Here is a 12979-nt window from a genome sequence, read left to right as displayed (position 1 = left end):
TAATTTCAGTTTTTTGTGCGCCTGGACCACATCCGCAAGTGCTTCACCCAGAAGGGTGGCATCTTCGTGCTGGAGGAGTACAGTAAGTACTGTATTTTGCGCAAGCCTGTGCCGCCCCGCCCATCCAACTAACCAAACTTTTTGTTCTTTCATTTTCAGATCCCAAGACGCGCAATCTCATCCAGCGGAAGTACCAGTCGAGCATGGTAAGCGGCCAATAATTTCCCAACATATTTCACCACAAACAGCACCCTCCATCACCACACCTCCACATTCACCTATGCACTATGTTCTTTGATGCGAACTTTTGTTTATTGATCGACCGTATGTACATAAACTTGCTTGAGCATCATCCAATCTCGCATCCTTTATCAACGAAGGAGGGAAATTTGTTGTTTGTTCACTGTATAAAATAATATTGCACATTGAAATGCACTTAAACAGAGTTTGTATATATGTATATACCTACGATATTAAGATAAACTTTTTGATTTTTTTTTTTTTTTTATTCTTTTTTACTTTTTAACTTTCCATTCACGTCTTTCGTTTGTTTTTGCATTCGTTTTCTTTGTGAATATATTTCTATGTGAACGACAACAACAACTACAACAACAACAACTACAACAACAATATGCCTGCAACAACCACAACACATACCAACCACTGAAAACTTCGCTCAACAAACACCTCATCAAAAATGTCATCATCGAAACGAACACACCCCACCACACCACACACCGGACTCTCGAATAAATGTAAAACTGAAATCCGAACAACCCAACAACCCCCAACCCCCCCCAACCCTCTCCCCAATGAATCAACACAAAAAGGCGTCGGAAATAGTCCTGAGCTTTCATCGCGTGACCTCCGTGCAGTTTGCCTACATCTGTCATTTGAAGGGGACTCCTAAAGGTAAAGCCGCCGCTGCCGCCGCCGCTGCCGTCCAGAATTGTGATCCCCGCTCGAGACAAACGCTGGCAGCTCAGGGACAAACGGATCCAAAGGATGCATGCCAACGGGATGTGGAATGTGAAAACCCCAAGTGAAAATGTGCATTGAATGCAGAACACCCAAAAATCGAATGTAAATAAATACAAACAATCGTTTTATATTCCATTTATGTTTAATTTGTAACTTCCTACAAACAAAAAAACAAACAAAACAAATCCTCCTCCAATCAAAACATACATACACACAAGAGCAGTATATACACACACACACACATATATACATACATACATACATATGTACACAGTATTGTATTACAATGTTTGGGAGGGGGGGGGCAGTTCAATGAATTTTTATTTCTGATTTCTGACTTTTGGCTTTTCGTTTCAATTATTATGTTGAGTTTTTCGTTGCTCCAAAAATCGCATGCATTTGGTTACGGTTCGGGTTCCAGTTCCGGTTCCGGTTCCAGTTCCGTTTCCGTTTTTGGGGAAGGAAGCCTTTTTGTTTGTTTGTGCCTTGTTGTGTCGTGCCAGCAGCACGTTGTGCCACTTCCAAACCCACCAACCCACAAACGACACTGTTCATGAAAAAACACCACAAATCACAGCCACAGACACAAGAACCACAGACCAATCAACTAGAAGAAAAAGCTAAAATATAACTTATACGCCCCCTCCACCCCGCCACAAACATTTTGGCAGTCCGACCAGATCTGCTACTCGGTGCTGTGCGTCTTCTCTTACGTGGCCGCTGGCCAGGATCAGAAAAAGAATCCCGTTGTAATCACGCCACAAATCCAGGACATACACGCCCAGCAGAAGCAAAAACACCAACAGCAATCGCAGCAGTCACATCAGCAGCAGCAGTCGCAGCATCACCAATCTCATCAGCATCACCAATCTACAGCATCATCTACGGCTGCTACATCTTCTAATGCCTGGCCAGAATCGCAGCAGCGGCAAACAGCAGCAGGGCGGCAACATCACCATTCGGCACACGGTGCCCATGCAGAAGCCGACCATCACCATGTCCACAGTCCAGCCACAGGCCAGGCTGCCCTCCACAGTCACAGTAACTGCTGCTCCTGCTCCAGCTCCAGTTGCAGTTGCAGTTCCCACACCCATTCAACCCACCACATCCACAGCGACAGCAACAGCAACTGAGACGGCGACAACCATATTGAGTCCCACGCCACATGGAAAGCTGCCACAGTTGCCGCCCCGTGTGCCCTCCCAGCCGTCGACGGAAAGCCTGGCGTCGATCAGCTCACCGCCGCCCAAGCAACGACTGGGTGGACCGCCGCCCGGCCCCCCGCCGGCCATACCACCCCGAACGGGTGCCATTGCTCGCAGCGGTTCCGTGCAGGCTCAACCGCAGCATCAGCAGCAGCAGCAACAGGCGACGCGCTCCTTTGTGCGCCAGGCCTCGGCCAATTCGACGCCACCGCAGTACACGCCCCAGCCGCCGCCGCCCTTTGTCATCCCCAAGCGGCACACCGGGCTGGCCCGCGCCTCCACGCTGACGGGGGCCCAGTCCAGCTCGCACCAGCAAGCGCAGCAGTCGCAGCAGCGCGCCAGCTATGGCAGCGTCGCCGCTGTGCTGCAGTCCATGCCGGAGGCGGAGGCTGGCCCTGGCTGTGGCTCTGGATCTGGTCCCGGATCACCATCCGGCTCTGGCTCTGGCTCCGGCTCTGGCTCCGTTGCGGGCCCTTCGCCTCAGGCCCACCGCAAACACTGACGAAGGAGTTCATTTTTCAAATTCGGTGGCGGTGGCAGTGGTGGTGGCAAGGGCGATGTGGCTGCAGCTGCCGGAGACGGAGGCGGTGGAGGTGGACATACGGGCGAGGAACCGCATCCCCACCCGCACAGACGCGATGTGTGCCGCACCATATGTATACCCTGGTTGTGATCCGCCAGCCAGGATAGCTTAGATCGAGAGAGCTAGAGCAAACGTAGTAGCTGGGGTTTTCACAGTTGAGGAAAAATCTCATTCCTTGGCATGCTGCTGCTAGGCTACACTGATAGCTCGAATATATGTATTTTTATAACGGAAATTATATGGCATATATCCCAAAGTATCCTTGCAGATCATCCATTCCTCTCGCATAAGTTCCAAAACTATTCTGTTCAGATAGATTAAAAAAAGGGAAGAACTATCAGCTTAATTTTCAACAATTTCTCGGATTAAGGTTTCTCAAGCCTTTTCCACAATCTGCACGGATATAGTAAGTCTTATAAACTAAATAATTTTAATATATGTACCATACAGTTCCGATGTGGAGCGCTCCGAATGTTCCAGAATTTTGTTGATCACAAATATAGATCAAAGAACCCCTTAAGCTTAGTCTGCAAAGCCTCAGAGAGAACCGAACCGTTCATAGGTGTCATCAGATGTATTATATATGCCCATGCAAATGTAAACTGTATTTATTGAAGATTATTGTAGCCACGGATCATATCATTAGCCGCCACTAACTATGCCAATACACAGACACAAATTGTTTCCTGCTCAGCTTTAAGGCAAAAAAAACAAAAAAAAACAGAAATTAACTCGCTTACAATACCCAGAGGCTATTGGATACCTATATATAGACATAAATATATATATATATATATACATAGAGGACTTGACTTCCTTGCGGGGAATAGATTTGTATATTGTGGGCACAACAGAACAGAAGGATGGGTACGGAACTGGGAAGCAAAGAACCAAAGTACCAGGCTAAACTTTAAGCAAAAAACTAAAAAGGCAAGTGAGCCCTCACTTCGGCAATCGGCAACCTAAGGTAGAGAAAGTAAAGGAGAAAGAGTAAACGGATAAATACCAGGCCTATCTATCTACCTATCTATCTATCTATGTGTGTATGTAGCTACTATATAGCTACAAATCAAATAACTAATTGAATGATCAACACACACACACAGATAAATCTATTTATTGTTATACCTAACTACTACTATTATTATGCTATAACAAAAATATTGGCATAAAGCGAGATTTGGTGCCAGTTCGGTTCGGCTGGGATCGGTCTGGATGGTAAAATAGCTAAAGGAATTGTCAGGGAACACAAACAGTCAGACAGAGACAGAGAGAAAAAGAGAGAGAGAGAGAGAGAGAAAGAGGAGGAACCTTGGAGAGCAATAAGTATGTCTATATATATACCTAATATACAAGTAAATATATCTATTTTTTGTTTCCGAAAGGACAAAACTGTTTGTTGGTTTTTGGATGTTAACAATAAATAAATACAAAAACTGAAACCTACACCATATACATATATAAACATAAAAATATATATGCATACATACATACATACATGTACATATGCATGGAAGCGCCTCTATCTGTGTGTATGTATGTATATGATCGAACGATCGATCGATTGTATTTTCCATAGTTCAAAGCGAAATAAACAAAAAAGCAGAAAAAAACAATGCTAAACAAAACAACATAATTTCAATAATCATTTCCTCTAGTCCAAGGTTCTGGGTACGGACTCTATTACTGGCCACTGATACCCCACTGACCTGACCCATCCACCAAAAGTTCCACTTCACAGTACCGGGGGTAACGCCTCAACAGCGTCACATGATCTGCCCCTCACGGCAGCTGATAAGCGCGAGCTATTTGCATTTGAATGCCTATTATTAGACTATAGATTTTCGTTTTATTTTAGACTATATTTAAGCATACACAAGAACAAGTACGAGCTGGGGATCAATGGGGCGCGATGATCCAGATGATTCAGTTGCGGCTTCGCGGCTGTATGCGCAGCCTGATGCCGTTGCCACTCTTCATTACCAGCTCGGCCAGGGGTATGGGCTGGTGATCCTCGTCGGGCAGAAACTGATAGCTGCGCAGGAGGCTGGACAGCGAGCACTTGAGCTCCAGCATGGCAAACTTTTGACCTGAATAAAGCAAAACAGGAAATTGCCAAACATAAGACTTTCCCAAGTGGATCGATGGATGGATCGATGGATCTTACCTATGCAGTTTCGGGGACCCGCACTGAAGGCGGCAAATGCAAACGGATGCATCTGCTTCTCGTTTAGGTAGAAGCGATCGGGATCGAAGCGCTCTGGATCCGGAAAGTTACTGGGATCGCGATGCAGCATGTAGATCAGGCAGTTGACCGATGCCCCCTTTGGCACGGTGTGCTTGCCCACCTGCATGTCCTCGAGCACTTTGCGCGAGAAGAACGGAACTGAGGGATACAGCCGCAGTGTCTCCTTGATGATCGCCTCCAGGTACGGCATGGATTCCTTTTCGCGACCCTCCAGATCATGGGCCTCCTCGTAGGCACGCTGCTGCACCTCCGAGTGCTTGGACAGAAGACTCAGGGCGAAGGCAATGGCCGAGCTGGTGGTGTCGTGGCCCTCGAACATGAACGTGTCCACCTCCTCGCGTATGTCGCGATCGCTCAGCTCGGCGCCGCCCTCCAGCTGGGTGAGCAGCAGCATATCGAGGAAGGCCAAACGCCTCTTGCTGCCCACATCGTTCCGCTCCTCGTTCCCCTGCTGCTGATCCTGCTGCTGTCCTGCTGCTGCTGGCGTTCCTTGACCAGCTGCTCCCGCCGCAGCCGAATTACACGATTGGTCTCGTCATGCAGCACATGCAGGGCGCCATCCCTCTCCTGCCCCATCTGGGTGTACTTGAAAAATATGTTGAGGCGCTGCCAGAAGGAAAAGCTCTGCTTGTGCATCACTCGGCAGATGCTAGTGTGAGGGGTGTAGAGGGTCGAATTAGTTTAAGCCACACACAGGGCGAGGGGGAGGGGTAGGGATGCGGTACTCACGTCTGAACAGCCTTCACATACTCGGAGTCGCTCTGCAGCTGGGCATGCTTCTTGATCCCCATGGCCGTCTCACAGATGGCGTCCAGGGCGAAGAGCGTGATGTACGGATAAATGTCGAAGGCCTCCCCATTGGCACGCTCCTTCAGCCGGTCCACCAGTATCCGGCAGTTCTCCTCCATCGGCTCCTTGAACTCGCTGAGTATGCGAAAGTGGAAGCCGGGTGTGAGCAGCTTGCGGCGACGATGCCACGACTCGCCGCCATTCGTGAGCAGGCCCTTGCCCAGCCAGGGCTCGAGGAGTGCGTAGTTGCGCGACTTATACAGCAGGGCATTGTTGCCCAGCAGCTGTCTGACATCCTCCGGGTCGCTGAACATCACCATCAGATCCTTGCCGAACCAAATACGAAACACAGGCCCATGTCGCTCACGCAGCTCCTTCAGCCAGTTCAGGATCTCTACGGGGGTAGGGTGAATGTGTAAGGATTAGAGCTCACTGTGTGGCGTCTGAGAAGCGTCGGACTCACCGCCCTTCTTCACATTGGCTATCAGCTCGCCGACACTCGGTCCGGGCAGGGTTTTCGAGAAGCTTTGCAGCCTCAGAAAATTGAGAATTTGCGGCAGGTAGCGCAGGAACAGTGCCCAGAGGGCGAATGCCACCAGTGCCCACGTATTCATCTCGAGTTCACCCAATTAAACTGATACTGATGCACTATTAAAAACAACAACAAATAAACACAACTTAAAAATTAAAAAAAAAAAAGAATATAAAACTTGAATTGTTATTCGGAAAAGCTGGCGAACTGCTCGGCAATCGATCTCGTTTACAACTAATACGCAACTAAACAAATTAAATGACTTTACTCCGCAGCTGTGTCTCGGCAGATAGCAGTCCCAGAACCAGAACCACAACCAGACCCACACCGAGACCCACAGCCAATCGTGCGATCAGGCATCAGCAGACACGATTTGGAAAGCACTCTGGATGCCCTCCCGCCGCTTATCGCACTGCTACTCCAGCCACGGAAGTGATGTGATGTCCGATTTCCCCTTGGGTTGGCGGAAGTTTTCCCCCCCCCATCGAGGCAACGAGGCGCAGATAGTTGCACTCAAGGCTGATCCGATGGATGTGTTCGCATTGCTGTTTCCCATGTGTGGAGCCCGATCCCAACTATAGATTGGAAGCACTGAAGGCGGAATGGGGGAGGGGAGGAGTTTGGCTCACATCCAGGGAAATCCACAGGGAAACGCTGCAGTAAATTGTTCAGAGTAAACAATTAAAAGTAATTAATTAATTATTGCTAAATAAGCTTATCATCAGGATAATGTTTATCGCTGCACATTGAGTGACGGGAACGGGGCACCGAAGACGTAAGACTTGAGATTGCACCACCGCAGAGATTCGCCTATGCCCGACCAGGTGTAGGTAAGCCAACCGAAAGCAGCCGTTTGTCAAACTGGGAAACTCAATGATGGTGCACACTTGTCGCGGCGTGGCGTTGGGCGGGGTGGTGCGGTGCCGTGCGGTGTGGGGGGGCTATCATTGCAGCTCAGCGCGATCAGATCTGGCTGCATTGCCAGGCCCAAAAACGAGTTGTGCGTCAGCAAAACAGCAACCAGATTGACGTTGACCCACATATAATATGTGCATCACATACAAATAATATACAACTACATACATACATAAATGCATATGCATTTACATATAAATATATGTAGATATTTATGGCATGTTGAGACGACCATCGTCTGTGGCTTTATCATAGAGCCAAAGTCTGGTCTTCAATTGCATTCGTTACAGACAACAAATTATACACACACACATATGTATGTAGTTGTGTTCATGATAGTGGGGGGGGGGGGGGGGGGTATGTATTTATGCAAATTGCAGTCATCCGATTAGGCACAGATCTTAAGCCATTGCATTTGTCTTATCGAACACGTAAAATGTCTCGTCTCAAAGTTCATTCATTAGCCGGGGGAAACTCAAGGGGCAATGACTGACTGTTTTTTAATTGATATTGCGACCCTTTTGGCACATTCAAGTTTCAGTTCAAGTTTCCCGCTCTTATCAGCCACTGCAACTTCAATTGTCGCGATTCAAGATCGTCGCAGATAAGACTCAACCAGATCATAGTCATATATTCACTCGAAATACATACATACGTAGTTACATATGTATGTATCCACAGGCCTTACCAGCCCGCATGGTCTTGTGGGTATACGCTACACTTCTAGTGTATCTATCCCATCTAGTCTGCAGGAGAGAGATAGAGGATAGAATGAGACAAAACTCTAACGGCATCCGTGCGAACAGTGCACAGTGCACAGTCAGTCGGTGAGCCTGTTGCATTTTTTGTGCCAAAACGGTGTTTATCAACACGCACAGCACCGCTGATTTGCCCAGCACGAACTTATCGATTCGCTGCTGTCCAAAGTCCAGCTCTTGCTCGACACTCACACACATGCATACACATACAGTCTGCGATGTCACACACCTCGGCTTTTGTTTACAACAAGTCAAAAAACGGGACTGGACTGGAATACGCTACGCTGTGGTAGAACCAAATTGCCAGGTGGTTCTCCACTTCAATTTGGCCAGTGTCCAGTTGGTCCAGGACCTAGTAGTTTTCTCATGGATTTTCGCGTGTGCCTGCCCTTGAAGGAATCAAGATTTGAGTTGTGCAACGCCTCTGTGGAAAGAAATCTAAGGCTAAGCTAAGGATTAGCACGATGATTAATTAGTACCTAATAATATGCAAATTGCAGTTCTCTTAAATAAATCGAATGCTAATTAAAATATTTCAATAAAATACGTCATCTGATTCATCATAGCGCAGAGTCATCCCCGAGAGTATTTCTAGTCCATCCGTTCGTCTGTCTGCTTGTGCTTTTCTCTGGCTAGCAAAAGTTGACTCAAGTCATTGACACATTTATTTTGTTTGTGCTTTAATGGTACATATTTAACGAAATAGGTTTTATTTAAATGATGGAAATTTGAATTCAATCGAATGGGCTGCCAAAGCTCAGCCTCAGTCAGCTTAATGGAGTCGATTTAGATATATGTATGTATGCATAAAGAGACATACATACATATGTATGTAGAGCTTTCTTTTGGAGTATGCCAAATGCTAGGAGTATATATATAAATATGTATATTTATAGAAGTAAATATAAATGGATAATAGATAAATATAGATGTATGTATGTATGTATGTACATCTGTAAATATTTTATGTACTCATGTCTGCCTTCCTGTGTGCCTGTCAGCACTCTCTTGAATGAAAAGTAATGACTAAGGCACAGACTGGACTGTTTCCATGCATCCCCATAATGCTGCAGGGGAACACCCGTCGACCTGCCCTAAGTAATAGTTCTGAAGGCGGCGGAGACGCGACTTAAAAATCGTATATGTCAACGGAGTTAGCTAGCTGCTAGCACACATTTTCAGCAACAAGTCGGTCAATATTTGTCCACAAATAATGATACAGCACATTCGGCGGAATTTCTGTTTTCTGTTTCTGGACTCCACTCCGGTTTGTGTTTGTGCTGTTCCCGCCCCTCCAAATGCCATGTAAGGGAACAATCTATGCCTGAACAGGTTCAGTCACGGCATCAAGCCAAAAGGTGACTTAAGAACTGATCGCAAACAGTTTTAGATACGATGTGGGATGGCATGAGGAGGGGCTCGAAGCGGGGAGAGAGAGAGAGAGAGAAAGAGTGTGCTATGAGGTTGCATTTTTTGGGCTTGTTTTTGGTTGGTGGCTTTTGTGCCGTCCTCAGCAGTTTAGCCCCCCATGGTGCTGGTGCTGGTGCTGGCATGCCAAGGGCATGCTGACAGTCGAAATATTTGGCAATCGGATTGGCCAAGTTCTGTTGGCTGCATTCGATTAAGCCAGTTTAGCCAATGTGATGACAGTTTTGGGTGTTGCTGATCTAATCTAAGGGTGAACCACACACACAGCCTGGCCTGGCCATCACCTGTCGTCCAAACGGGCACGTCCGAGTGCGCAAACCCGCGACAGGCATTTGGATGGGCTGCCTTTGGCTCTCTCTTACCCCAGCTGTCAGTCGCAGTCCAACTCGAGCTTGACCTGGACCCGGTATGCCACGAAATCACCCAAGGAAAAGCTCCTCATATCGTGTAGCTTACGGAGTAACCATTCGCTGAGCAAATAAGAAGTCTCACCTTGAACTAATTGGAAACGGAGCTGCGAGCATAGCCATGGGAATACTATGGGAAGAATTCTGCCAACTCTGCCCACTGCCCACACTCTCCATGCTCGTATTATTTTTAATTCTGACAGAGTAATTGCATTGCAGCTCCAGTTCTCATTTCCCTTTGGCTTTTGCACTGAGACCTGTCCGAGTATCACATTGAGTACGCCACTGACACTCGGCTTGGCATTGAGATAACGAAGATCGCCTTGGACCGATTCGCATCGGAGCTGGTCTAGTTGTGGTCAACGAAACTGCAAATGCAGTACAAAAAATACATAGCTGTAGATCAACAAAACAGAGGATTATGACTATGATTATGATTATAGGTCTAGCTACACGCAGCTTGAAACTGACAGAGTATAACACAAACTTTGCACAATTATCTATCTATCTATCTATCTATCTGTCGTAATTGGAATTCGCAAGTCGAGTATTATCACTTATGTATCCAGTATCCCAGCATCCTCTCACAGCTTATAATAATTTCTGTAAAGTTCTTTTAGAATGGGCGGGGTCTGAGTTATGATGAAGTGGCAAGTTCTAGTCGAGCAGGGACTGTTGGTATATCACCATCCATCAGCGGGATCTCGAAGTGTAGTGTCTGTACCCGGAACTGGAGCAACGTCTGCTAATAGAGAGCCAACGAGCTAAGCGGAAGGAGAGAAGAGATGAAGCCTACAGAAATAATTCTTTATGTTTTACAATTATCATTCCAAAAATAAATAACAATAAGAAGGCGAAGAGCAGGAGCAGCAGAATTGTCAAATATAGAATCGATTCAGGGAACCAACAATTTATATATTTAAGCCCTTAATAATACATATGTGTCAAAGTCTCTTTGCAGAGCAGACACACTAGGAATAGTATTGCAGAAGGGAATACATTTATTTGAAACATTTCCAGCTTTAAATTTGTTATTATTTTTTCATCACTATTGTAGTATGTACTTCCCGTTTGTACACACTTGACTGTACATACATGTACATTTGTATGTTTAGGCAGAGGAAGAGCAAGTTGAGTGGAATGGAATGGAATGGAATGGGCGTGGCTGTCGTTTGGCTTCAGTAGCTGTCTGGCTGTCTGGCTGCTGTTTGAACTGCTCAGATTCGAGCGTCCGATCGACTGTCAAGCAACCTTTGGCACAAGACGACCAAACCCTCGGACACGCCTCAATGCGCCGATCAGTTCCGGGCACGGCCAGAAGATGCCACCCAGAGAAGGGGCAATTGAAATCGCTTTGGTAGAGGCAGCTTTTGTAGGTGCGAAGTTTGTTTTACATTCGTATCCATATCCATCTATTTAGGTGCAGCAGCCCCCAGCCGACTAGGGTACGTCCAACTGCTCAATTAAGTATATTCAAATCTAGAGATAAAGCCTCACTTGGAGCTTACCCTCCCAATTAATCTCCGTCCGAAGGTAGCTATTCGATTTGGCAAACAACTCTCGGGTGGGGTGGGGGGTGGAGGGGGCCTGAGGCTTGGAATTTTGGCTAACAATACGCGTATCACTTTCAGCTTCTTCTGCTCGTTCTGCCAATGTAAACACACACAAATCTTTGTCTTGCCATACATATTTATAGCTCGACTCCGCTCGGCCTTGAACCTGTGAAGCGGTAGGGGGAGGGGGTGAGATCAGTGCTCTGCTGCGGGTGCCGACTGAATCGTAGTTGGATTTATCATCTTTATTGCTTGAGTTTCTTGAGTAAACAGACAACCATGGCAGGGGGGCAGGTCCATACCTGTCCAGAGCATACACGCGGCTGGAAGATCCGGAAGACATGGTGGCTCCCGTCTGGCCTACACCACTGAGACGCACTGTATTATGGCCCAGCATTGGACAGGCCAGTGGAGTGGTTCGTTCGCTTGGATGTGGCTGTGGCTGTGGCTGTGGATGTGAGTGAGGCGTTAAATATGCGAGCATAAATTGTTTTTACGGCATTTAAATTATTCTTCGTTGCTTGTTGGCTTGTTTGCTGTTCATTATTTGTTCTTTTTAGAGCTTGTACAATGTACAATATGTATGTACATATGTACATATGTGCTCATCTATGTACATACATTGTACGCGTATTTATGCTAAAGTGTCTTTCCATCGACTTCCTCGTTCTTTGGGCAAACTTTTTACGATGCATCATCCGGGGGGGGGGGGCAGCATTGAAATGTAAATGGTGTCAGGCAACATTGTCTTTGGTCTGCTCTACACAACTCTTCCTTAACCATAATACCAACAGGCATTAAAGGTAAAAACTTTGATGCGACAGCCGTAAAGGTGTATACCACTTTATGCCACTCTATGCCACCTTATGCCACCTTAGGGTACAAATTCCCCATTGGTTCTGTGCTGAATTGTGCGAAATATTACTTGATGATCAGTTATACATACTGGGAATACGGAAATCCAAGTTAACTATCCCCATGGACCTTCAGTGCCTGACCAAGAGCCAATTTCAATTGAGTTTGCTGCGGATGGAATAACTATTAAAATACTCTCATTCATGTCTGGAACAACCGAAAGGAACTGAGGCACATTCTCTCGATAGCCTTCACTACACTCTCTTTATCTATGCTTGAATCTTGATGGCCGGACCATATGGTGACCACGCCACGCACCCAACTGCTCCGAACTGCTCCGAACTGAGCACAGACCCTCCTCGCAAGAACTTAATTCGATGGGTTTGCTTGCGATAGTTGTTTGCGGAATGTGGCAGCAACATTATTAACTTGTCTCTCTGCCCTCGGGGGACGGACTGTTAATCTGCCAGTCGGAGGATTGTGTACATTGTGGGCACATATATTATGGGCATTATGCGATTTAATTGCTCATTAAATTTATTCAGGCAATTAAAGCTAAAAAACAAATTTAAATCAGAATCTGGCTCTGGCTCTGTATCTGTATCTGAGTTGGAGTTGTTGTCAGAGACAGATTCAGATTCAGCTTGAGGTGGATTCTTAATTTTAATTATATTTAATTACTCAGCGCAATTTGAATTTGAACTTTAGCATTAGTTCAACTCGTT

At 46.4% G+C, this 12979-nt stretch overlaps 1 protein-coding gene across 1 annotated transcript; it reads right to left on the bottom strand.

Moving 5' to 3' along the window:
* Positions 1–4603: 4603 nt before the first annotated feature.
* LOC111080184 (probable cytochrome P450 4s3) lies at positions 4604–6578 on the bottom strand. The gene is given in 5 exon segments (XM_022375658.2): positions 4604–4859; positions 4937–5477; positions 5480–5666; positions 5747–6200; positions 6270–6578. Coding segments are annotated over 5 exon segments (1497 nt in total). The 5' UTR covers positions 6421–6578; the 3' UTR covers positions 4604–4695.
* Positions 6579–12979: the final 6401 nt, after the last annotated feature.

Source organism: Drosophila obscura, unplaced genomic scaffold (genome assembly GCF_018151105.1).
Source record: "Drosophila obscura isolate BZ-5 IFL unplaced genomic scaffold, ASM1815110v1 contig_97, whole genome shotgun sequence".
Lineage (NCBI taxonomy): Eukaryota > Metazoa > Arthropoda > Insecta > Diptera > Drosophilidae > Drosophila > Drosophila obscura.
This window is presented reverse-complemented; position numbering and strand designations above follow the sequence as displayed.